The following is a 27300-nucleotide window of genomic DNA, read 5'->3' as shown; positions in this document are numbered from 1 at the left end:
ATTAAAATCCTCACTGTGCATCCCTCCCATTCAATCAGTGCCTGTTATGATGATAATGAGAGAGCCATATGGCAGACACAAACACAAATGAGGGCAGGGCTCAGGCAAATGACAAGTATTTACACAACAGCAACAAAAAAAAAAAAGGAAAAGAAAAATCCATCGTGACAATTAGAACACGACGTGTAGGTGGGACGACTCGTGTTTGCTGTGTACATGTTTGCTTTCTTGTTTGTGCATTAATCAGCACCTCTGCAGCTGTTCCAGTCAAACCCAGGAAACACGAGGAAGAGGAAAGAAGGCAACGTGCGTCTGTCAGCCTCGGGAGCCTGGGCTCGATGTGATTTAATCTTACAGACAAGAACATTACCAACAGCTTGAACATAAGAAATATGAAAATGCTAGTTTAGCGCTTGGCTAAGCGGTTAATGTTAGCCTGTCAGCAAACAGGAGATGGAAACTGCCTGATGGCGAGATGCGGTTCTTTTGTGCGGGTGTCCTTTCTACAAAAGACAGACGATTTTAATCTTCTGACTTCTCCAAGTCTTTATTTGTTGTGCACAGTAACCCTGGTTTCCAGGCTCATTATCAGCACAAAGTGGACTTATTATTTTCAGCTCCATATTTGTATCCTTGGACTCTCTAGAGTAGCTTTGCATGATTCTCAGCTCAAAATACAACTCGTTCTCACTCCCAAAGCTTAATATTTGACGCTAGGTGACAAATCGTCAACATATTATGCCTCCGGGCAACCAACACGTCCCTAAATGACGAGATCAGAAAAATGAGGAAACATGAGAACCATTTAGAATCAATTTACACATGTTCGTTCATTTTACTAAAATTGCTTTGGAAAACACTATTTAACGTCATTAACCTGCTGGTTAAGGTTCGGGATGAGGTTTGGCTTAGGGCTGGAACGTGTATTACCGCGGGAGCGTCATTCTGCTGGATTTCATCCATAACCTGATGCGTAGCATAAGAACGTGGAAGGTCACCTTTCGCATTCCTCAGTAACGCCGCGGGATGTGACAAATCGTTGAGATGTTACGCCTCGGGAATGAGAACATCCTGCAAAATAATCCTCACTTACGTCACACTGTGTGTTGTGTCAGGCCCTCGCTTCGCCCTCTGTTTGAAACAAACCTTTTCAGCCGCTCTTCATGTAAAGCCACCCTCCCCGTAAAGCAGCTTTTTCTGATTGGCTGCACATTGTAAACAGAAGGTGGAGCGAGTGCAAATTCACATCCGCTCTCGGTTTTGTTTCTGTTTGCATTGCTTCCGAAACAATCTGCACATTTGCTCTCATCACTGAAGTTAAGATCTGGCGAATGAACGTGTGTTTTGTCAGCCGTCTGCAGAAGCAGAGACAGAGCAAAGCGAAGGGCCATGATGTAAAAAACCAGGACAAAATTTCAATCTTAAAAACTCTCAAAAGAGTTTTTTCTTGTTTTCTCTTCTTCTTCAACGCAAAAACAGATCTTAGAGGACTGTGAAAGTCACCTTAGAGGAAATTCAGCCATCAGCGACAAAAGAATGGCGTTATGGCTGTCGGTTATGCTTCCATGCTAGATGTTATGAGTACATTAGCACTAACTACAGTTGGCCTCTCTCTCGCACACAGATGGCCCATTACGTGTTGAGGGGGGATAACGACAGAGAGCACATTACGCTCCTCTACTGCCTATAGGACGCACACTGCCTGTCGCTGACATATCTGCCTTTTGAAAACAAACAAAGCCAGCCGTGATCGTTGCAAATGGCTTTGCCGGGACCTTCGCCTTGTTTGTCGGGGACGGCGTCTGCTGTGGATGCCCAGAGCACAGGGGAGGAGAGATGGCCGTTCCCTCCAACGTGCTTACAATCTAATCTGGCTTTGTGGCTGCTGGCACTCGGATTTATATCAGGGCTGTGGGAGACGTCCTCAAACTCCTCAGCCAGCCAGGTGTGAGGTGCGCAAACACACACACGACCCGCAGCACACACAAAGGTGTAATTTTTCATTCAGGTGCACAGCGGACAAAGCTTCACGTTCACGTCACAGGACCGCTAAGGTGCAAGGCACAGAGATCCAGCCAACTTGTGATTGTTGATGTTGTTGGGAGGAAAAAGTTTTGGAAGACTGTTTCTGCACCGCCTGCTCCATATAAATGTTGCTTTTACACTTTTAACTTTCAAATGAAATGAAGTTGGCGCCACCTGGAATATATCGATTATGACCCCATTTTATTGGTGTGTTTGAAATCTAATGCAGTCCCCAGGAGCTGCAGTCGCTGGAGGTTTAATGGATCTTTCATCATCTCCTTAACATGGTCAGCTGACAGGAGTGCAGTGGCTGCACACACGTGAGCACATTTCCCTTTCAGCTTCGATAAAGCCATAAAATGTAGCCTGCCTCCGTCTCGGCTTGAATAAATTCTCGGCTGTGACGTCGCCCCGTGCAGTAACTCCACAGAGTCTTTTATGGTCTTATTATGGCTTAACGGTGTCCACTCTGAGGAAAGGAGAGCTGGAAATAAAAGCGTGAGCCTGAAGCTGTCGGGGTGGATATATGACTGAGACTGAGAGAGCTTTGATGGAACATAAAGATGAAGATCATCCAGGTAGTTCGTGAAGACAGACATTTCCTCAAGTGAAGGTTTACCGCAGTCCAGGGTCTTTATAATGTGCTGCACGGAAACAGGAAGTCATTCTTTTGAGTCAAAAGCTCAGGCTTTAGACCTCACACTGTTTTCTTTTCACTCCTCGATGTGAGAAAAAGAGGAAAAACCCAGTGTGGTTATTTCAGCCTCAAAGCTCTGGTTGTGAGCGCTGAAGGCCCAACAAGCCAATCCAAAGAAAGTTGGCTCAAAGGGCAGGTGACCTAAAAAGATTGTTTTAAACTGGGTGAACCAAGGCGCCCAGTGGGAGTAAATACGGACCGTTTTAAACTTTAATAGTCTCCCCATAAGACAAGCCACCGCATTATATAGTTACGCAAGGCTCTGTTAATTGATAGAATCAAAAGTGCAAAAAAACAAGACTTTCATAAAGTGTAATGTCATAGGAAACCTTACAGGTGTTTTCTTACACAAAGTTTTAAAAATATATTCCTGCAGCGAATCACGTTTGAGAGTCGAAGCCTCCGAGGCGCCACTCAAAGCTTCTTATGATCCCCGAATCATAGCAAACGCTTCCCAGCTCAGTCAAAAGATAGAGACCTGCGTTTTATACAACATCCTACGAGTGTTCGCAGTGAACAAACATGCAGATCCAGTCCCAATATTCAAACACGAGTTTGTTCTCATGAATAGACTCAAGCAGCTGTAAAAAGTCATTTTTAATAAATGATAAACAGTGTTTGGTGTTAGTGAGAGCAAACTGATTCCATCTTATTGCAGTTTATCACCGTCTGGATGCATCAAGGCTACGTTGAAGATTACGGCTGACTGCCAGTGGCTGCAGACCTGGTCCTTGTTTTCTAAGCACCATTGCAAATAGTTGCAGTCTCCAACCACCAACCCCTAAAGACGAGGTGTCAAACATAAGGTCCGGGGCCAGAATCAGTGACTGTAACTAAATTTCTGTAACTTTTCCTACTGATACCGCTCTCCCCCAACCACCACCACCACAGCCATTCACACTACACCAAAGTAATTAAGTAACAAATAAACGTTAAAAGACAGAAAAGCTCCTGTTTCTTACAGTGGAGTCTGTGCAGTGAGCTGATGCTTCATTAATTTACCACAGCAGCATTTCTTTATAATATAGATAAACAAAGACCCACAGTTGAAACTGCATTTTGTTTTCTTATATTAAGATATTGCAGAGATACTAAATGTGTAGTTAAAGACAGACAGAAGACAGTCCACTTAAAGTGGATCAAAGCGAGCTGCACGTGTCTCACCACTTAAATGAGTTTGACATCGCTGCGATAGTTTGAATGCAGCGTTACGCAGTGATGCTGTAGGACTACATGTGCTCATGCAAAATCTTTCTGGAAGCCACAAACATAAACTCATTAACAGTTGTGCAATTACTGCAAAGCTCCTTCCTAAACCAGTGGTGAGAGATTCCTAACTTAATGACAGCACGTGTGGAGTCACCAGCAGCTGAACACCTGCTGCTTCTCTCACCCCAACCGGTCGCAGCAGATGGCCCCGCCCCTTCCTCAGCCTGGTTCTGCCGGAGGTTTCTTCCTGTTAAAAGAGAGTTTTTCCTTCCCACTGTTGCCAAAGTGCTTGCTCATAGGTGGTCATATGATTGTTGGGTTTTTCTCTGTATGTATTATTCTAGGGTCTTACAGTATAAAGCGCCTTGAGGCGACTGTTGTTGTGATTTGGCGCTGTATAAATAAAACTGAATTGAAGTTTGTTAAAGGTTAAAAAACAAATTAGACTTTTGCTACACATGCATGCAGCTCCGTACTCAGCATGCTAATTCATGTTGTGGACACAGTAAGCTAAGAACAGGTTTAAAAATACACTTAAATACATAAGTACTAGAATAAATATGCACTGACAAATACTGCCGCTACACAAAAGGAAGAAGCTTATAGTTCTTAAACAGATGAGGTGTCCTTTCTGTATAGTATCACAATACAACTGAACTTCAAGAGCAGCATACAGCGGGAGAAGATTGCTCCTGGCAGGCACAATTCAGGGCCAAAAAAGGACCCTTCTTCCTCCGAGGGGCTCAATTGGTTTGATATCCCAGGTTCAAAATTCTCAAAAGTCTCTCTCTCTCTCTCTTTTTTGCCCCGTCTTCTTTGAAATATGGTCCATGACACGAAATAGAAACACATTAGAAGTCCTCACAAGAATTCCTGAGAAACGACACGCTCCCAGGGGCGAATATTCACACTGAGGCTTCATAACATACGAGGCGACCCTGGAGCAAAAAGGTCTGGTGCAAGGTTAGCTTCAGGCTACCGAGGGTCCACAGGGCAAAGACAGACGCAGAATAATGCCAGCTCCCTCTGAGCGCTTGGCAGGAAGACATCAAAACACAAACAGACTTCCCTCATTACAAAACAGACGAGGCAGAGTCGGTCAGACGTGTCAGAGCGAGCGCGGAGAGGGCAGCTGATCCCCGAGCCCTCTCTGGTCACGACCCTGCGATCAAGAGTCTGCTGGAAGCTGGAAGGTCGGCGTTGTTTCAGTAATGACCGAGAATAAATCAGATCCTGAAGGGGAGAAAGCTGAGGTCAAAGGCGTGGGTAAAATAATTCCAGAGATCAACTGTAGAAGAGCAGAATGAGAAAGGCTTCTCTTTGTATGGAGCTGTCCTTTCAAAAATCTCCAATTAAATTCCTTCTTCCTGTCTGTCTGACATGAGGATGAATGTTTTAATGGCGATTTTTCTCTTTCAGAGCCCCAAATGCAGCTCCTGGACTTCGATCATCAAAACAGGTGAACGCATAAAAGAGGTCGAAGCTAAAATTGTTCTGCAATTTGACCTCGGAGTGAAATAATCTGCCCTCTGGTTTAAGATCGGCCTGTCAAGCACACAATAAAGATGCTGAAATAAGAGGAAACTGAGGGTATTTGGAACAAACTTTTTGCTCTTCAAGCAAGAAGTTTTAGTGAAGATTAAAACTGAAGTTGGTGTGTTTGGAAGATGTAAGAGCAGAGACCAGCTCCAACATGGCGTCCATAGACCGTGGAACCTCAGTGAAATTCAATAACTTGTAGAAATGACAGGCGATGCTATTGCAGAGTCATGAACGCAGCTGCAAAACACACAGATTAGTGACCGGCACTCAGCTTAAACTGAGTATGTCTGGATCACCTTCACCTCCAAATTACCACGAGGAGCCTGAGTCATTTTAACTCAGACTCTTTAATTCTGTGACTAGACAATGTCATTAAAATCAGGAACATCCTGTCCATGCAGCTTTTACTTCTGTGCTGAACTTTGGTCATTCTTGTCTCGGATGTTTGGACTGTCTAACTGCATCAGTGCAAAGTCCAACAAAGCTGTGAATTGTTGGAACATTTTAAAAACCGATGATTGTGTGCTTGCTTCCTGAACCCTGGAGGCTACAGAGCGACAAATGGAAGAACATGATGAGCTTTATTTACTTTGCTCCTTCCACCTTTGAGACCCCAAATGAAATGACATTAGAGTTGTTGGGCTACATTGGTCTCTAGTGATTGGTTGGGGAAAATTGAATTCCCCTTCCACTTAAACGTTGCTAGAATCAACATAGCGTCAGACTGACATCGGACTTGTAATTCCTTATTTTCTGTTTGCCCTTGAAGTTTGAAAATCCTTTATTAGACACAGAAGGTTTCCCATGTTAGCGTCTCTTCATCAGCTCCTTGTTAAAATCAGAATTGAATCTGAACTCACATCTTCACATACAGATGAACAATCGGGCCTCACCACATCTTGAAGGCCTCATAGCACCCACAGTGTATACGACTGTTGTGTGTCGTTAACCTTTGTGTGCTCCCACAGTTTTTACTCTGTGTGGTTTGTTGTTTGCGCGCTCTTCACCTGCCCCAGCTGAACATGACTGACCCAGCCTTAGGCTGGATCTCCTGCAGGTCCCACCCTGGTTAAGGGAGTTCCTCCTCCTACTGTGGCCAAGTCTTGCTCATGGTTGGGTTTATATATTTGGGGATGCAGTGGCCCAGGAGGTAGAGCAGGTTATCTACTAATTGCAAGGCTGGCGGTTTGATCCGTGGTTGATCCAATCTGTATGTCAACGTATCCTTGGGCAAGATACTGAACCCTGAGCTGTTCCCAATGTGTTCATCAGAGGGTAGATATTAGACCGAAAGCACTGAGATGCAGAAAACAGTGCTTGGATGAATGGGTGAATAACAGATGCGCTATAAATCTCTCCGGGTGCTCAAGCAGAGCAGAAACAAACTATATAAGAACCAGTTTAGTTCGGTTTGACCTAACTGTCATCTTGAGATGGGCCAAATCACATCTCAGGGCCAACTTAAATGTGTTTTTCTCTGATTTACATTAAAATCACTGCACAAAACCCAACACAGTATGAGAAATGCACGGGTCTACTTTGTATGTCCTCACAAAGCTTCAGCACAACTTAGCAGTGCAGTACTGTATATGGTTCTGCTCTGCAGACAGACTCAGGGGCTTCAGTATGGTTTCTACTTTCAGTTGCAAAATCATCTGGAAAGAGAGAAAAACTGTCTGCAAAGGGCTTATTTATCCCCTCTATTACCTCCATCCAGACAGCATAAATAATATAAAATGACATCGACTGCTAGAGAGAAATACTGAAAGAAAAACATTAGATTTTTAGGAGCCTTTTAAAATGTTTTCTTTGAGACATTAAGGAAAATGTAATTGAGACAAATGGGGCAAAGGTGTGGAGTTCGGAGGTTCACTGAGGTGCGCATACGTTGCACAGAGATATTCTGTGTTTTGCAGCTCTACAGAGAATCCAGAGCACCAGACTTTGGCCTGAAACGGTCTGTTCAGCCACAACAATAAGAGACGAGGATTTTACTCTCTGTAAATCAACTATAAGAATCACACCACTGAAAAATTCATTTTCCTCCATCTCCCTGGAGTCCTTGAATTAATATTTGATGCCGTTCTATTTTACTCTCTCAGTGTGAGTGTTACATTATACAGTTAAGCTGTGAAAGTGTTATGAGTTTGGCATTGTTTTCATCCATCTGCCAACTGAAACGCTTCCTCTGATCCCACTTTTAACACATCCTCTGTGGACGAGTTTCTGGAGTGACCACAGTGTGCAGATGTTGTCCCGTTAGCCGTGATGTGGCATCGTTTAAAACAGCCCAGAGAGATTTTTTTCATCTTAAATTTAAAACTGTGTAAACAGAAATTCAAATATTAAAATATTCTCTTTCACACTTTTCACTCCTCTCCTCAGAAACCTGTGAACTTGCACTCATCTGTGTGAAGTCCCGAGTCCTGACACTGAATCTTCTGAAACTTCATTTCAAAGCACCAAACTTAAAGAAGTTCGCAGCTGTCGGGTCTTAAAAGTTAAGCCATCGCTGAAGCGTCTTAAACTGCATTCTTTCTTATGTCCAGCAGGAGGCCGAAGGTTATTTTGGCAAAAGAACATTTGCTGATCAGTCATTCAGAAATTTATTTCTTTGATTAATTTTGAATTTGTGATGATTCACCTTTTAAGATTTGAACTCCATTAACAGTTTTACTTCTAGCCTCTAACAGCCACTGCTCCATTTCATGACCATTTCCTGCTAATAATAAAATATAAGAAAATTTAATATTTTTTAAACATATTACTGGAAGTTTTAAACTAATTTAAATGAACAATAAATAAAGTGTTTATATTTATTTTAGTGCTGTCAGCGTTAATCTCGTTAAAATGACGTTAACGCCATAACCACATTAACAAGGAAAATCTCCATTAGCGAGTTAGCGTGGATCGCCCCGTTCAGCCACGCGCAAACTCGCTAGCGGAGATTTGCCGCATTATGCCGGTTATGGCGTTAACATAATTCATAAGTTTTTTAATTCCAGACTTTAAACCAACCATGGTGGATCGTGTACTGATGTACAGTTCACCAAAAGCTTTCTGCGGTACTCCTTCCTCCTGTTTTTCCTTCGTTTTTTAGTCGCAATAACAACTGTCACTACCCGATCCGTACCGGAAACCCGATCGGTACCCCGCATGCGCGAAAGGTGTCTACTTCCGGTCGAAGCATTTTACGATAGTTACAGGTCAGAGTATCTGTTAAGATGTTAAGAATAATAAGTACCTCTTAAAATGTTTCCGATAATGAAAAATTTAATATAATGTAGACAAAAACAAAAAAATAAAACGATAGTGACGGATCAGGGCTCCCCGATCCGTACTGCGCATGTGCAGGGGTTTTCTTCTTCTTCTGTTCGTTTAATGGCAGTTTACACCCCAGTGTTCGAGGATACTGCCACTTGCTGACCGAGCGAATGTAAACTGAATTAGCGTCATTACAAACGTGTGTTAAATTTGATTTATTGATAGTCGAGTGTGTTTATGCTTGTCTGTGTGGAGAGGATTGATTGGAATAGTGATGATGATGTCCGCTATCACTGTCAATTGCCAGTAAACACGTCATCTGGCTGCTGAATCTTCACGTGACATATTACAAAGTCTGTATTATTAATTCTGTAATTAGGCGCCATTCTTCTTATTTTACGGTGCTGTTGTTCAATTGGGGAACGCTCTGTGTTGAGGAGAAAAGCATAAATTTCTTTGTATACGGATTATCCATAGTTTAAATGTCCCGGTAGTCGAAAAGGAGGCAGAGCTGTTGAGAAATGCTAGGAGCTAACTGGGCGCTAACAGTATCATTCAAATATATTGAACGTCGCAATGCTGGCAAAGAGAGGAAGTAACGTAAGATTTGCGCATGCGGGGTACCGATCGGGTTTCCGGTACGGATCGGGTAGCGAAAACAACAACAATAAAAAACCCCCAAAGAAGAAAAGTTTCTTTCTTTTGCTACTTTTTTTTTTTACGAACAGCTTGCCTCACTTACTAAATAGCACCACCTTGTGGCAGAGGCTGTGCAGTCCACATCCAAACATGGAACAAGAAAAAAAAAAAAAAAGGATAATTGATGTTAACATTAGCTGATCGTTGACCATTTGTATGTGATCAAATTGATTAATTACAACATTAATGGTGAGGTACTTTATATCTAACAGAATGATTTCCAAAACATTCAACATGCAGAGACCTGAGTATCACAACATCAGTTGTCCTCTTACCAAATTCTGCAAACATTCCTTGCATCTTTTTGCATAAACTAGAGTAGCATTAAAGCAAAAATAAACCAAGCACTTGTATTTCAGCCCGGTTTATTTCTCATGAAAAAGACTGTTATAGTTTGAAGGATTGTGCTAAATTTGAACAGAACAGCGATGGGTGAGGAAATGAGCACAAGACCCCGGCAGCTTTCCAGAAAAATGATCTAAAATCACTGAAACAATATTAAGTCTCATAACTCAAAGTGTATTTAAATGGTAATTTTTTAAATGTGCTTGCAGTCATAATTGTTTCAATGAACACTTCATTTCTTAAAATAAAAATATTAAACCCTTGAGGAAAAAAACGTGTGTTTAAAACGCTTAAACAATGCGAATGTCTTTTCTCTGGGTAAAGCTGGGAGGTTTCCTCTAAATTTGTCTTCAGCGAATCGTCTGTACAAATGCAACATGCTTCCATTTGGCCAAATCTGAACTGATGATTTTTAGCAGCGAGATGGCTCACTGTCACCTCCGACTGCCGGAGAAGATGAAGTCAGTGCAGTGAAAGCTTTCATATGAGATCGCACACAAGAAAGAAAAGAGAAAAATCGTTTGCTTTCATGATGCTTTTCTGTGATCACACCACCATCCTTGATTTGCCTCTGCAAAAATATGAAAAAGGCTGAGAACTATAATGTGGAGTGGTAATTACTCAGTGGGCGCATCAAAGCGGACCAAGTGCTGATAACGCGCCTCAAACAGGGCAAAGACTATTGCAATTACCTTTCCCTCCACTCACCTTTCTTTTCTTCCTCTCCTCTGCTCTCCTCTTCCCCCTACAGTCTAGCCTGCACTATCATCAGGGCCTGAATACGCTGGAATTGGCGCAGGCTTCAGAGAGTCAATGGGACATAATTGAGGGTAATGAAAGGAGTTTAATTATAATTCCAACAGACAGGAAAAGAAAGAAAAAAAACATTGGGTAACGTTGTGATTTTTGCAAGGCCTTTGGATCATTTTGGCAAGCTCTCATTACACCGAAGGCAGTGCGAGGTGTTTGTGTGTGTTTACATGTGGGGATGAAAGAAAGAAAAGCACAAAAATATTCTTAAAATTCACAAAAATAACAGAAATTTATCTGCCTCCCAAACACAGAGGGATTACGAGAGCTTAACGCAGACGAATTATTTTATGTTTATTTGGTTCAGAAACACATTTTACCTTCAACTCTGACGGCTCAGCTTCAATTCCCAACTCAGTCCAATTAGTTTTTTACATAAAGGTCTGTAATCACGCTCACTGTGTCGGCCTGCCAGACGGCACACGTCTTACAAAAAATCACTGCTGGGGTCTCAAAACAACATTCTCAAACAACTTATTTGCATGGGCAAATACATTGGGCAGGATACGCAATGCTCATATTGAACACCTCCCCAAAATAGTCACTGCAAACATTTACATTCGCCCCTCTGGTAACTTAAGACTGATTAACTTTTTGGCAGGGCCATCGTGCTGCAACACTGACAAGCAAGTCAGCTCTTCTTCCCACCCAGCATTAATGCCACGGCATCCTGAAGTGTGATCTTATTTATATAGCGCCAATTTACCATAACAGTTACTGCTTTATATTGCAGTGTAAAGACCCTACGATATTAGAAAGAAACCGCACCTCCGATGAGCAAGCACTGGGCGACAGTGGGAAGGAAAAACTCCTTTTAACAGGAAGAAACCTCCAGCAGGGTGGGACCATCTGCTGTGACCGGATGAGGGTGAGGGGCAGGAAGACAGGACAAAAGACAAACTATAGGAGTGAGAGCCAGAGATGAATAAGGTGCATAAACACGTAGTGAGTGAAGAAGAAACACTCACTGCATCATGGGATGTCCTCCAGCAGCCTGGGCCTCTTACAACCTAACTAAGGGCGGATTCAGGGTTATGTGACCCAACCCGAGTTATATGCTTCAAATTTAAATTAAGCCCCAAGATCGAAAATGACAAACATGCCTTTGTGACTGAAATATCAAATCTAAGGTCAGATTTAGTGTCCAGCAGTAGGACAAAAGTTCTAACTGGCCAAAGATACTGACAAAGTTAGAAAAATCGACATGAAAAAACCTGACATGATGCATCTCAAGGGGGTTTTTGCTCTAATTACAGTTTAAAATAGAAGGCCACTGAAGGAGAGCGCATCCTCTGCAGAGGCCACTGGCCTCTCTCTCTTTGCTGAAAGTGATCTACGTCCACACCAATTCTCTTTGTCCATCCACTTTCTCCACGCCTGGTTTCATTACGTGAGCCTCGGTAGTTTTAACACAAAAACAGAGACACTTCGCTGAAAACAAACAGCTCTGTCGTGTCCTGATCTGTTGCCCGAGCAAGCATTGCTTTGATCGCACCTCATAAGCACAGCTCATTGTCAAAACGCTTTTCACATTGACTGATTCTGTCCAATGCCAGCACTCTGGTCAGAGCAGGTTTCAACTGGAATCCAGTCAAAGCAATGAGGGGTGATCAGATTTAAAGGAATGGGCCTGTAAAAATCACCCATACCCATTTTATTTGGTCACATATCCCCTTTTAGTTCGTTTTTCTGGGCATGTCTAGACAGCTGCTATTTTTAAGATCACCAGAAGTCACATCCTGATCTCTTGAAGAGTCCACAGTTTCTAAGCCTGTAGGCAGTGGGTCAGGAGAGAGTGAAACCAGGACAATGCTTCTCTTCTTTTCCTTGACATTCAAGGGGTTGAATTCGTCCCTCAGGGTTAGACTGTCAAAGTGCAGTAGCATCAAAACTATCTGAACTGTGGTGCATGCCAGCGTGTGGCAGCACACAGCACACAATCTTCCCACGCCACCTGGACCACTCACCAGAGTTTCTTAAAAACAAAGTTGAACAATAACCACTGTGAGACGCTTCAGGACATCCAGCACTGACAGCAGAACACGGACATGGACGAATGGCAATAATCCTGGGAAATTGGGAATAATCGGTTAATGCCCACATTTCAATCTCAGATGAAAAACAACGTGTCGCGCTTTAATATTTTGGACCATTTTGTTCAGGGACATCCTCGCCTTTACAGACACACACAGAGGAAGACATGAAGAAATCAGTAGGTAAAGGAGGAATGGACTGGACATGGGTAACAAAGATTACAGATGCAAAAATATAAGAACTGCCAACTGAATCATGAACATAGATCTACCTTGACTGCAACAGAGCTTGGCATAGTGGTCTGCCTGAACTGTGTCCAGGAAGATGCCTTAAGACATGACAGTTTAGGTACTGCGACCCTGATAAGGACAAACGGAAGACAATGGATGGATGGATGAAGCTGTTTAATAGCAGAAAAACATGGCTGTGGATCAATGGGTCAGAGGAACTACGTAAACTGCTGTGGATTGCAAAGCAGCCTGCAGATGCAATGGGATGCCAAAACAGACGAATCAGATGTGGAGGAGGTCATCAGCTCTGTCATGTCAAGTGGTTGGGCAGTAAGATCAGCTGTAGCCAGCTACAGTAGCCGATCTACCTGGACCACCTGGATGTTTTTGACATTAAGCTCAATTTTAAAGAACCAAAGACCGAAATCTACCAATTTAATCAAAATTGTACAAAAGCAGAAAAACATGACTGACAACAGCAGTGATAACAGTTAAAATAATCTGTATTATTCTAGAAAAGTTGGAATATTCCTGCATTCGTAAATATATATAATAACCTCATACTGTATTTATCAGCACAGTCGACCGCTCTGCACTTTCTCAGCTCTGAGGTAAAAACCAGTCGGCACACTCACTCCACATGAGCGAGCAGTGCTTATTTTGGAGCTGCAGTTTGACTCGAGGAGGGTCCGAGCAGCTCACGAGGAGATATGCTGTGGGAATATCAGCTGACCCAGTGACTTACAAACCTCTGCTCCAGCCTCCCTCTGCTGGCCTTCAGGCTTTTTATTTAGCTCACATCGACCGGACACGCCGACGTTTCACAGTCAAGCAACACATTCATAAATGACTCTGAACACATGCGATCCAAACTATGTGCTCAGAGTTTTGCAGTTTATACTTCTGTTTCATTTTTTTCTTACTTTGACCTCACTTTGATCTCCAGCATGCCACACGTGTTTGTTTACATCGACTCTCAAGCTCAGAATGATACTTTACCTTGATGTAGTGCAGTTTCACTACACTATAAAACTGAACCCTGATGCAGTAAAACTGAAAGGAATTCTGACACAGACATGACAAACAATTAGACCACACTGTAGGTAGAAACCACAGTTCAGTTACATGTTTTAGTACGTAATAATAATTAAAACACTCAACATTTCTCCTGAATGTGGGGGAAAAATCCTGGGGAAGATTATAAGCAGCCATTACAGCTTGAAAAATGTCGTTGATATACAACAAACGTAACCGACGACGAAAGTCGATGACCGTTCCAGCTCCTTTTCCCACAAAGCAAAAAGCTGCTAAAATGAGCAAAAACAATCCACATAAAGGATTTAGGTCAGGTTTGACCCATCCTATCATTACATTCCCTCTGTTTGTGTTCTCATTTACTGTCCGTCAGCTGGGAGCCTGCCACCGTGTCTGACTAGACTATAAATAGTAGAAGGCACTGATGGCGGCGTCATGGATTTCCAATGACCTCAGTTGGACCAATTAAAGTTACACACAGGGGATAATTATGTATTTTATTGGTGGGGAGGAACGATGGGTCTGGTAATGACATGTGGCAGCTTTATAAGCCTCCGCGGTGCCTTCATACGTCAATGGGACAACAGAACCGACAGCAGCTCGTCTACAGCTGCTGTTTCAGCCGTCTGTTAGAAGAGCGCACTCACATGCAAAGTTAATAATGCATACTGTAACTGTGTCACACACTGCTCTCCAACTGTTTGTACTAGTCAAAGACCAAGCCATTGCACGTCCTTCCTATTCATGAACTAAAGAGAAAACAGAGAAAGGGACCGAGTGGGTGTAAGCAAGAAAAACGTGTCCAGTTGGATCTGAATACCAGAAATATATTCAGTCCCAGTGAAGGCCACACTCGGAAATGAGAATCTACTTTATTAGAGGTATTTTTGTCAGATCCTTTTTAGATATATATGTCTACTTCTCTACATAATTTTATGTTTGCTATAACACTTATAAATCATATCTTTTGTTAACATCACTGGTCTATTTAAGTCAACAGAAACGACACTATGTTTTCTACGAGTCTTAACCTGTTCTCAAAGTGATATTTCACAATAAATGCATTTATATTTCAAGCAAGTCATCAGACAAATACGTCTGTCTAAGGGCAACATGACATCATAGATGCAACAGCAGCGTTGACGGGGATGGAGGAGGTGGAAAGAAAAGATACCTCCTCCATCCCGACCTCCTCTCTAAAAGATTGTTGCAGTGCTACATACAACATGTTATTTCCACTCCTGCCTTTAGATGACAACAATCAATATTCGCAGTTCAAACTCCATCTTTAAGATCCCACAACAGCCAAATAAACAGAAGCAGTGACAGCGAATATAATATCTCTGCCTGATCTATCCAGGACTCCAATATTTTTTGAGCACGGACCGAATCATTTCTCAGAGCATGAAATGTGAAATATAAAGACTGAATCTTCCTTCGGCTTGTTCTCGTCTGGGGCTAAATTCTTGTACAAGTGTTTTTGTGTTAATGACAAAATAAACTCGAAGCGAAAAAAGAAAATATACTGTAAGAAGTGAAATTCAGGTATCGCAGCTACACTGAAAATCTTCACACGTTTTTTTTAGAAATTAGACAAATGCAGCGAAGCTCAAAGACAAGATTAAGAAACACAGGAGTAAAACAATAAGAGACACGAAGCGCAGTTCGGTCTAACACACCTACATTCAGAACCTTTGAGAATAACAGAAATCTTTCAGGAGCTGAAAGAGCTGACTGCGTCTGCCGAGGCAGCCGATGCCAAGGTGTTTGATTTTCCCCGTCGCCTTGAGCGGCCTCGTCGAGCAGCTGTGGAGATAAACGGAGTAATTGACAAATTGCGGGTGCTCTCTCTCTGCCACCGCTCCCGACTGCTTTTTAGTGTTGTTGCCACGGTGGACTGAGCTGCTGAGAAAGCTCGAGTTTCATTCAGATTTCCTTCGTTTTTCCTGCCGCGTCTGTCTCAAGAGGGCATAACCTGGAAGTACGAAGGGCTCTTTGAACTGTGTTGAGTAAAAGAAGAGTTAGAAGAAGCAGCTAATGAAGCTGGAATTCAAACTCAGGCATAACTGCACACCAACAGCAGCACTGATCATTTCAGTTTGTAACCTCCTGCAGAAATATTAATGAAATTATCTGATAAAGACTGTCAGTGAGGTTTGTGCTTATTTTTTGGTGAGTGAAACTACGTATTCGAGCAGCACTCCACCAAAAGCAATCACAACAGCAGCTGTAGCGCTGTGTCAAGCCTTCGTCTCTTTATATTCTGTTTCCAAGGAGCCAGACATTCCCGTCATTTTTAAAGTAGCCTTGATTAATGGCTCTCCAGGCTTACTGAGGGTTTTCACAGTCTTTCTCTGGACATTGGCTGCTTTTACATTCACCTTCAGTCCGATCCATCAGAGGAATGCTTCTTTGAGCTATTTAAGCATAAAAACACATGTAGCTCAACAGGTGAACCAGTGTTGTGTCTACACATAACAGACAACTTGAGGCACTTTTGCAAAAACACGTAATCTGTTCCCATTTCTTTAGTTGAAAGAACAATAAATATCAAAACTAACATCATCAATGAATATTTGACATGCAGTTTTCCTAATTGGGCTTCCATCAAGTCAGCAAAGTGGCACAGAAAAGAAGATCAGACACCAACTCGGGAGGAATAGAAAGACAAACGCAACAACATTGTCATCCCCTATGTAACCGGTGTATCGGAAAAACTCAGGAGAGTTTTCTCCAAGTACGACATCACAGTGTACTTCAGACCCAGCAAGGACAAGACTCAGCAGCTCATCTGCATCTAAAGGACAAAGATCACTCTTTTGAGGACGCCAATGTTCACATTTTGGACAGAGAGGACAGATGGTTTGAAAGAGGAGTGAAAGAAGCATCTATGTCCACTGTGAGCGACCATCTTTGAACAGAGGCGGGGCTTACGACACCAACTGTCTGCCATCTATAATCCAGTTTTGAGTTCCCTCCCCAGACGCCTTAACGCCCACTCACATCCTGGGCCATCTGACCTCAGGAAATCACATGATAGGGTGGGGTGGACCTACACCCGTCTTCACACCTTGGGTCGTGTGATTAGGTAGAAGATCATTAGGAGGTCCATTGTCCCTCTTGGGGGACACTCCCACAGGGCTTAAATCTGGGACTCTCCACCATTTGACCCTAGAACTGAAGAAGCTTCTCAGATTACAGGTGAAACGTCTTCAAGCAACTTAAAGAAGTCCAGACACTTTTCTTTCCAAGCTCCTTAGACTACGATGACCTGGATGACTGAGAACCTTCACAGACATCAAAACGAACAGTTTGACAGGCACTAAACAGAACGTTTGCACCAAAATAGGGACTCTCCAAGAGCATGAGCTCAGCACAAACTCAGCATATCTAAGCACAGTGTGTAGTGTTCTTAACTGGTGTAGTATATTTGATCATTAATTATTTTTTTGTTTTTGGGACGTCTGCATGCATCATGCATCGTCATTCTCCTCCCTGAAATTTTTAAGCAAATGCAAAAAAACTGGCAGATGTAGCCAATATGATAGAAATCAAAAATAATATGCAAACACTCCATTTTTTAAATGGAATTTTATGGCAATTATTTCATGATTCAGGCTTTAAATTGTCAAAAAAAAAAAAAAAAAAAAAGCTGCTGAACATGACAAGTGGAGGAATTCAAATCAGTTTATTTATACAGCCACAAATCACATCAACAGTTTCCCCAAGGTGCTTTATATTGTAACCTGAGAGATGGATCTGATCCTTCAGTTTGTCCACCTACTGTTCACTGAAGCTTCATCAGAAATGGCCTAAGTCAAGGGTGGCTGTCAATACGACATTTTCAGGAAGGGAAACGGGGAGAAAAAGTTCATACATCTAAGAAAGCACCTGACTGACAACGATCCCAAACACGCTGCCAATGCAGTGAAAGCAAACCTGGACCGAAAAACACCCAGAGCCTGATCCTCAACATTACTGAAGCAGAGTGGGATCATCCTGACAGACAACAAAAAGGGAGAAACAACCAAGGAAGAGCTTTGAATGTCTTTCAAAAAGCCTGGAGAACGATTCCTGAAGACTACTTATAGAAATCCAGAGAAGCTGCCACACATACGAGCAGACCATATATTAACTTTCAAACTTGTTACAATTATACAAACTCTTTTTTTTGCCTTGTTTCCATCCATTTCTCATTTAGCAGTATATAAAGAAATGATTTGAGACTTTTGTCCTGTTTTGTACCTTTGAGGCTTGGAAATGCATCAAAAACCAGTCCAGAAACCAACGGGTGAAGTCAAGGTGGCTACATCCATCTTTTAAATACAGTCTGGTTATGCCACCAAATGTGAGACATTGAAATAAATATTGCAACAAAAGCTACACCTTTCTATTAAACAACTCACAGCGCTACCTGTCCTTCCTCTCCTCTGTGCCGTCCGTCACCAGCCTCCGTCTGTGCCTCCCTCCATCAAGAGGAGCACTTTGCAGAGACCGGTGACAGTAATAAAGTCTGACTCAGTGAGGCTGGAAAGGATGTAAATGAATGTAGATGAGGAGGAAGAGTAATTGCTCACACAGAGTGCTGTGAAAGGTGTGTGTCAGAGAGAGTGAACCCTTTGGAGCTCTTAACTGGAAATGGGTGGCCCAGTCAAAGAGGAGAGACTTCAAATATCTGTTTCTCTATTAATGTTGCTGAATGGATGGAGCAGACGGGCGAGCGTCGGTGAATGATGGCAGATGCAAAAATAATGGGGAATGATGTCACAGAGGAAGCAGCAGAGAGAAAGAGAACGTTTTTAAGTAACAGGGAGGGAAGGAAGAAATTAAAGAAGGCGGCTATTATCTCACTAAATATTACATTTTTTGTATTACTGTTCATCTCATTCAGGAACGTACACTCATTCTGTTGGATAAGTGTGGAAAACTGATGTAAACACGCCAAAAAAAGTCTATAAAATGGTGCACACAACACCTACAAAAACTTCTGTATGGCAGACTACCTGACCTCAGTTTGGCCAGTCTCCTTCTCAAAGCGTACCAAATGGCTGCTTTGGCGTTTTCAGTGCATCCCTGGAAAGGTCTGCTTTGACCACATATTCCCTGCACTTTGAGATTTTACCACAGACATCAAACAAACATCAACTTCTGCAACCTGACTTTCATAACGAGGCGCCTTCATCAATGACTTAGACCACATTACAGTTTTCCGTGGAAGGCTCCACCATGCCCATTCCTGATCAACACCTCTGGATCTCTTAGCGATTGTATTACATGCCAATTTATCCTCCCCTTGCAATAATTCCTGAAAAGCCAAGAATCTTTTGCCCACATAAAGACAATATTCACTCAGCATGGCCCTAGAGTCTAGATCAGGGATCTTGAACTCCAGGCCTCGAGGGCCAGTGTCCTGCAGCTGATTTAAATGGCTAAATGACCTCCTCAACATGTCTTGAAGTTCTCCAGAGGCCTGGTAATGAACTAATCACCAAGGGTGAGATCTAAAACCTGCAGGACACCGGCCCTCGAGGCCTGGAGTTCGAGACCCCTGGTCTAGATGGTTCATACAACTCTATCCTAAGCCATCTCCGGTGATCAGCACAACCCTAGCCTCAAACCCTAAAACCCACGACCCCATCAGATCAAGAGAGTGAGAGAAGAGAGTGAATGCAGTTAAATGTATGTTCTGGAAAACCATCCTCAGCTCCAGGGGAAAAGCACGACCTCGCAGGTTTCATTCACTGTCACCATAAATCAAAATCCCATTTTTGCAGCGCTGAAAACACAGTTTCACCCTCAGCTCATTAACGACCCTCAGGCGGGGCATCCATGTCAAACAGAGTCTCTGTTTAAGTCAAAGCTCCAGTCTTGTGACATGACCTTATGAGAAAGGGCCGTCAACATTAAGCTTAAATCTGCCACTTCCTGCAGGCAGACTCCGGGATGATCCTCTCTGTTGGAGCGTTAATTGTATGCAGATGCTTTGTTTATGCTTGTATTCATGATGTTGTCTGTGAGCTAATTTTGTCTTCACCATCCTCCGTTACACCCCTCTGCTCTCACAGGAAATCATTTGTCGCAGCGGCGTCACTCAGAGGCCGACTGGCCGTGGCAGTCAGAACAACTCTGTCACTTCTTATCTCCCGTCATAAGCACAAAACTCATTTGTCTAAAGCACTAACATGTCAGCCTCTCCCCCCCCCCAAGAGTCCTGTTGATGAATATGAGCTCCCCAACACATCACTCTCTTACCTAGCTTGAATTTCTCTCTCTGGAAAAAAACAAACAAACAATCCTCCTCATCCTTTTTGCTAGTTGTCATCTTACTCCTGGCATACACGACTACAACCAGCAGAGATCTGAGCCTTGCTCTTCTCACTATCGACTGCTTATGATGCTAATATAAGCATTACATTACTCTGCTTTGCATTTATTGTATGTCAGTTTGACACATTACATCAGCTTGGATACAAATGCATGTGTGTGTCTCAGTGTGTTTCTCTGTGTGTGAAAGAAAGTAGTATATCTTAGCTAAAGCAGTTACTACTAAGATAACCCCTAAAAAGGCCACAATAAAAGTCCTAAGAATCTCAAGTTAAAGCTTTTTACCTTCCCAAAAGTGAGTCCACCAACAAACAGCAGTTTTAACTCCTTATTAACAACATCGCAACAAGAGCCGCACCTATAAAACAAAAGGCCACGCACTCACGCACATCAGCCATTTTCCCACTTTAGATCCTAACCGAGTATTCAAGGCTTTTGAAGGCGGCCACTCACCCATCACTCGGAGCCGGTCTGCGCCCACCACCACCTCCTGCTCATCGGCGGAGAACAGGAGCTTCCCAGAGGTGGATTTCACTTCAAACATCTTGCCTCGTGCTTTAAATCCACTGGATCCTGAACCGAAGGAGAAGAGAAGAGAGAGGAGACATCAAAGAGGAGGGACTGGAGCTGATTTCTTACCGAATTACCCGAGAACATGAAAAAAGCACCCTGGTGGAAGATGTGGGACTTATGACCAAACCTGTAATATTGATTTTGTTGTGATTCATGAGACTACTGAGAAAATGTCCAACAAACCGATCCGGTCTTTAAGTCTGACGTCATTAGCTGTGCCTGGGCCCAAACTCAGCTGCAGGCCCCAAAGTCAAATGAACACTGCGGCATCACAGAGAGTTAAAAACTGTCTAAATTCTTTCATCTTTAATAAAATGTTACATCTCTACCAGGTGTAACATCTAAGTTTAACATCTAGGCATCCATGAAAACAGAATTTATTACATTTAACAGAGTTAGAAGTTAGCAGGAAGTTAGCTCGCTAGCTTCCATCTAAACATGACATAGCATGTTCTGACTGAGGGATTTCTGAAAAAATTAAGACGTACAGCTTTGCTATCACTTCCAACATAAATGAAGACAGAAAATTAAACAGCGGTGGCTTTTGTTGGTTTACTGAAGTTGGGCTAGCTGGTATATAATGATGCTACATGATCGCTAGCAACACAGCTATGTTAGCATAGCATAAACACAGTGAAGCTGGAGGATGAACGCTGACTTTTTTCCATTCAATAAAAGTTAATGTGAGGGTTCCCGATGGTTAGGGACAAATGCAATCGCATGGCAGGATGCTGTAAACGGACCAAACTTCAGTCAGGAGAACAACTGAGATCATACGAGGTTAGTCATTTATATACTGCTGCTGGGCTGTAGTTACATCGTAAGGTTTTAAAAACTAAGCTATAAAATGAACAGTGATAATAAAAACCGAGAGAGGCCGACAGTGATCACTGACTGTTTTTAGGGGCTTATTGAGATTAAATAGAACAAGATACAAAGCATTAATATATGTTAAGAACATACATACATAATATATGTTAAGAACACAACAGCCTTAATAAACAGTCATTTTTTATCACTTAAAGACCGGATTAACTGTGTGTTCTGATCAAATGTAACCAGAGTCAAAGGAGGGATAGACATCCCCTTTGCTAAAGAGGCCACAGGTGTGATGTCATATTTAATCGCAGTGCCTTGTGATATTGTTGTTTGGTCACCAATGCCTAATCCCATTAGTGGAATTGCTGATCATTAATTCATATTGAGCAGACGAGTAAATGCCAATGTCAAGTGGCTTTGAAGGACAGGAAGAATGAAAATAAGGCAACAGTCACATATCAACTAAATGTCACTGTCTTTTCCTTTTATTTGGAATTTTGTTGCTATTCCTAGTTTATAAATTAGAAACAAACCGTTCTGATCTAATTAGAAAGCATGAATTATTCAGCCTAAGCCAGTTTAAGATATTACATAGAACAGAATAAACAAGGAAACATCTCGAGTCTAGTTGTGATCAAACGTTTAGAATTCCAACCATCCAGTTGTGACCTGTTGGTGGAAGCAATCCTCTCTGCAACACGGTTGTGCAAACCAGACATATTTCACTGAACGTGTGCCGGAAAGATCCTCATGCACCAGCTGACAAAACTCTGACTGGTGTCACAACAAACAAGAAAATGTAGACAACGCCACCCAATCCCAAATTGCTTTGTCTCACGCGGTGGTAGAAGACACCCAACGCAGAGGCTGACTGATTGACACGCGCACAATTGATTCTGTCACTCTCCATCTGGGGTGTGGAGTTCCTCCCCATACACCAACGCCGCTTAGTCATCAACGCATCCGAGCAGACTTCATCTTCCTCCTCTTCAGACTCGGGAGGCAAATGTCAGCTTGCTTTTTAATGTGAGAGACGCCTCCCGAGCATGTTTACGCCGAGTGATTTCACCAAAAACGGTCAACTCGATCAACGTGACAGGTGGCGAATGAAGAGATGTAAAGAAGAAAGCACAATCACAGAGTAATGGAGGAGAAACTGAGACCTCTTCTGGCATACTTAAAAGGATCAGAGGAGAAATAAAATCACGACGTGTAAATGCTTAATTATAAATAAGGCAATGACTTCTGATAGCAGGAGCAGCTGCTTCAAACATGAGAGTCTGGATTAGAAACGGTTCTCAGAAAGAAATTTGGGAGTTGCAAAATATTTCACATGCTGTAGAAGAACATATGCTAAACAAATGTTCCCTTCACATTCTTGAATCTTTGCAATATGGAATAATTTTAGCTTATCAGACCTCAAAAATTCACTGTGATGGAGAAGTGATCAAACTACTTGACTTTGAAATATCTCCTGTGAATATTTTAAAAGCTATAAGAAGTTATTTGTTGGGTAATGGAGCTTACACTAAAGCCTGTAGTATGAAGCAGGATTAGGTCGCAGTCATATGGGCCTAAAGACCTCCAGCTGGTGACCCCCAGGCAACTTCCAGTTGCTGGGGAAAAAGGTCTACTCCCTGACTGACTGGTGATTGGTTGCTGAAGGTTGCACAGATGGAACCAGAAACCTCCTTCTGATTGCTTTGGTCGTTACCAGACTGCTGTGGCTGCAGTTTGGATGGAAGACGCCGAATTGTCTGCAAACAATTTTTCTTTATACGTGAACGGTCTCCATTTACAGTTTTAAAGTTTCACTTAGTGAGTCGTTATTAATAGCAGACGAGCTAGCGTCTTTATTGCAACCAATGTGAGACTGTGGCAATCTAAACCTGACCAAAGCAGTCAAAAAGAGGTACGCACAGAGGGTTAACAAGGAGTGTGGTAACTCTGTGGTAACTTATGCTGAAGAGCCAACCTTCGCTGGAGTAGATTATCTTCTGAGTATTAGATTCGAGGTACAAAACCGATCGGTTCTCTGATCAGCACCTTTTCTGGAGGATTTCTCAAACCTTGCTGAGCTTTTGCTGCAGCAGCTGCTCTGCTGTACAAGCTGTGTTTTGGGTTCAATCTGCATATTTTACAAAGATAGTGCAAACTGTAATTTTACAAAAATAAAGCTTTGCCGCAAGTACAACTGTCCATGTTTGTGACATAATTTCCTCTAGGGATCAATAAAGAATTCTGATTCTGATTGGTTAGATCCACCAACACTGCCATTCTCGTGTGAACATGCTGACAGCTAGACTGTGAAACTCTGTGTTGACTTAACAACTTGGTAATCACCATCATGTGACCATTTAGTCCAGTTGGCTATATTTTTGTTATCTGGTTTCACTTTCACTGACATGAGCAGAGTATGTCAAACTTGTCCTTGTGATGGGCTGACGACCTGTCCAGCATATAGCACACCTAACCCTATCACGGCCCGGATGGACTCCAACCCCTTTGTCATCCTGAATTGGATAGCAATAGAGAAACTGAATGGACGGAGGTTTTGAAAGAATTGGTCCAATTCTTAAATGAGCCTCATTGCGTGGCTGCTATCTTTGCCATATCTCTCTTCTAAGACAAGTTTTAATCCCAAACAGCTTTCTGGCAAAATGAAGGTCAAGTAATAGAAGACAAAAAGGCGTCACCAGTTCCTGTAACATAGTTCATGAATAAACCTGAGGGGAAGAATCAAAGGAACTCAGATCTACTCCAGTTTAACCGCTGCCTGTGAATCTTTGCAGATTCTAATGAAAACAATGAAAATCAGCGTTTCTCCGGCAGAGTCTTACCTGTGACGAGCTGTGTGAGCAGCTTGTTGTTGTTGTTGACGATATTGACGGACACATTTCTGGATGACTGCAGGAACAGTGGGCGGCCCTGCGGAGAGATCGACCAGGTAACTCATTTAAAGCAAGGTGCAACTGTCATCAAGCTGCTAATGCTTATGCTTCTTCCTGCTCCTTTTTGAACATGGACGTTATTTGGAGTTGTGGTTGCTCGTTTTCCTTTTGTTTGCTTTGTTCATTTGTCTCTTTTAATTCTATTTTTTTTTATACTTTTTCAACATGTTCAAAATAAAGATTCAATCAATCAGTCAATCAATGCTTATTTAATCATGTGAAGTCCAAGTTTTTATCGATGAGGACAAGTAACCCAAACCCTGTTTAAAAAACTAGTTTTATCTGTTTCAGTTAGAATCTTTATTTTTCGTCCTCTGATTGCTGAGACTCTGGGATATTTTTCAAAAGCCAAACATCATACATTTTAATATATTTATGTGTCCAAATTTACGATAAGGGTTACTTATCACCGACAGCGACTTAGACTAAGGTATAAACACGAGTCGGGGACTGAAAAAAAATTAAAAGGAGTACAAAAAAAGAATGGGCCACAACCACTGCTTCATCTTCAACCTTTTATAAGATTTACTTCGCTTCTTCACATCACCTAATTGCCTTGAATTTTTTGGGCTTTCAGCAAAGAAATTGGGTGCAGTTGATTTATAACTCAATACAAAATAAGTGGTGATTGCACGCGAATCCAGATTACCTTCGCTTCATAGTAGTTGAAAATTTTAAATGATTAAAATCCAATATCTAATGTTGATGGTACAATTTTATACTGTACTGTGATATAAGAATGCAATATCTAAGGATGATGTTACAACTGAACCACTAACCAGCATTTAGCTGAAAGCACTCCCACTGCATGGCCATCGACTCTCTCACGCTTGCATTGCGTTTGATTTTGTTGCCTTATGTCTTTGCTGTGCTGGTCTTATATGGCCTCAGTCAGCTGCTAGATAATGAAAGTACAAATGCATCCACACACACATAGAGATGGCCACAAAGGTGTGACTTCAGACACACACACCGCCATAACTGTCCGCACTCAGCCTCCTGCTCCGTTTGATAACTTCCATTTCCCAGAGTGCCCTGCATTAATCTGTAATGCTGATCACGTTGGACACTCTGCGCTTTCTGTGCCCGACTAATCTTCATGCCTCAGTCAACTTCTTAATTAGAGATAACGGCCTGACCATTGTGCTGCGCTCGTAGCCGAGGAGGGGATATGCCTTGTGTGTATATTACAGATAACATTATGGCTCTTGCCAAACTTATTGAAGTTCCCACAGTAAATACATCCAATATATGATACACAAGTAGGAACTTATTACAATAACAATGAGGTGTGCACTGAATGTAAAACTAATAAGTTGGAGAACAGTTGACACTTTGTGTTGCATTAACTGTGGACTCGTTTCTGAATGTCACTTTGACAAATATTGCCCAGGTGTGTGTGTAAAGCACTTTTAAGTAGTTTTAAAACAGTGTCCTGAGGTAAACAGACTGTACTTATATACTGCTTTTCTACCCAAATTGAGCACTCAGAGAGTTTTCGTACTACAAGCCTCATGCTTCGACATTCACACACAAACGCACGTTCTGATGGATGAATCACGGCCAACTTGGGGTTCAGTATTTTGCCCAAGGATCCTTCGACATGCAGTCGGAGGAAGCCACAGATCAGACCACCGATCTTCCAATTAGTGGATGACCCACTATGAACCACAGCTGCCCCGAGGTGCCATGGCAGTAAGGTTAGATGTATTTATTTTTAACAGTGCGTACTAGTCGAAAGAAAGAGATAATTCACTCCAAAGAAGATAAAGTATCTGCAATTCAAAGTTTCCCCTCAAAAAAGGGAATTTATTGACTATTTCCAGAGTTTTCTACTAGTTGCTAAAGATTTTTGGTTAGGAGAAACAGATACCAGTGCAAAAACACTCAGAGCCCAGGTTTATAAGTGCTTCTGAGTCAGAAAGATACTAGAAGCTATCTGACTGGGATGCACTTAAACATCCTTAAAACTGCAGTGAGTTTCTTTACTGACAGCTCAATGCAAAGCGGAGCGAAAGCCTACCCAGACACACAAGACGAACGGGAGGTGACCATGTGTTCCCAGACAAACTGAAGTACTGGAAAACCTCATAGCCTCCAGCTGAACAGCTCTAAAGAGTGAGCAGAGACTCCCCAGCATGCTGAGGCACAATAGCAAACTTAACAGTGTTTACAGTGAGCTTCACTTAAATGCATTTTTAATAAAGAGTCACAATAATGACCAGAAATATAAGGAGGAGACGCGGCACTCCAAGAATCCTGAATAGAAATGCTAAAGATCACAGCTGCCCTTTTTCTATTAGCTGATCATGTTGCACTGATGCAGCAGTAGCAACAATCAGAGGGTCAAAGAGAAGGTTGTCAAGAATTCTCTGGAAAATGCTGCCACCATTCCCGGAGCATCCCGCAGAGCTCCTTGGGCTCTGACTGAAGCAACTGTGCTCCCCTCATCCATAATGTGAATCCGGTTAGTGGCTTCATTGGATGACAATGTGATTTTTAAACCTTATTTTGGGTCAAAGTGTGCAAACCTTTGAATGGGCTTTTATCAGATTTGACCTGCATTTCTATACACTCAATTGGAGTGCAGAGCTGCAGTAACCACTGAAATTGAATTTATGGCGCTCGTTCCTCATTTAAGTGCAGACTTCAAAATAACCATCTGGATTCTTTCCAAGATAACTGCTTAGATTTGCTTTTAGAAGGACTTTGACAGTGACAGAGACGGTGTCTCATACAGAGA

At 42.3% G+C, this 27300-nt stretch overlaps 1 protein-coding gene across 2 annotated transcripts in view; it reads right to left on the bottom strand.

The window, feature by feature from the left end:
- The window catches only part of sgcd (sarcoglycan, delta (dystrophin-associated glycoprotein)), a 431268-nt gene that overhangs the window by 65042 nt on the left and 338926 nt on the right, over positions 1–27300 (bottom strand). For both annotated transcript variants that reach the window (XM_085471058.1, XM_085471056.1), the window contains 2 exons: positions 24447–24534; positions 20668–20787 (listed from right to left, as the gene is read on the bottom strand). In XM_085471058.1, coding sequence (XP_085327184.1) covers positions 20668–20787; positions 24447–24534 — 208 coding nt within the window. The remainder of the gene's footprint in view (positions 1–20667; positions 20788–24446; positions 24535–27300) is intronic.

The sequence above is a fragment of the Copadichromis virginalis genome, linkage group LG10, assembly GCF_057382275.1.
Source record: "Copadichromis virginalis isolate Kocher_CV1m ecotype Utaka linkage group LG10, C_Virginalis_male_GT1.1, whole genome shotgun sequence".
Classification (NCBI taxonomy): Eukaryota; Metazoa; Chordata; class Actinopteri; order Cichliformes; family Cichlidae; genus Copadichromis; species Copadichromis virginalis.
This window is presented reverse-complemented; position numbering and strand designations above follow the sequence as displayed.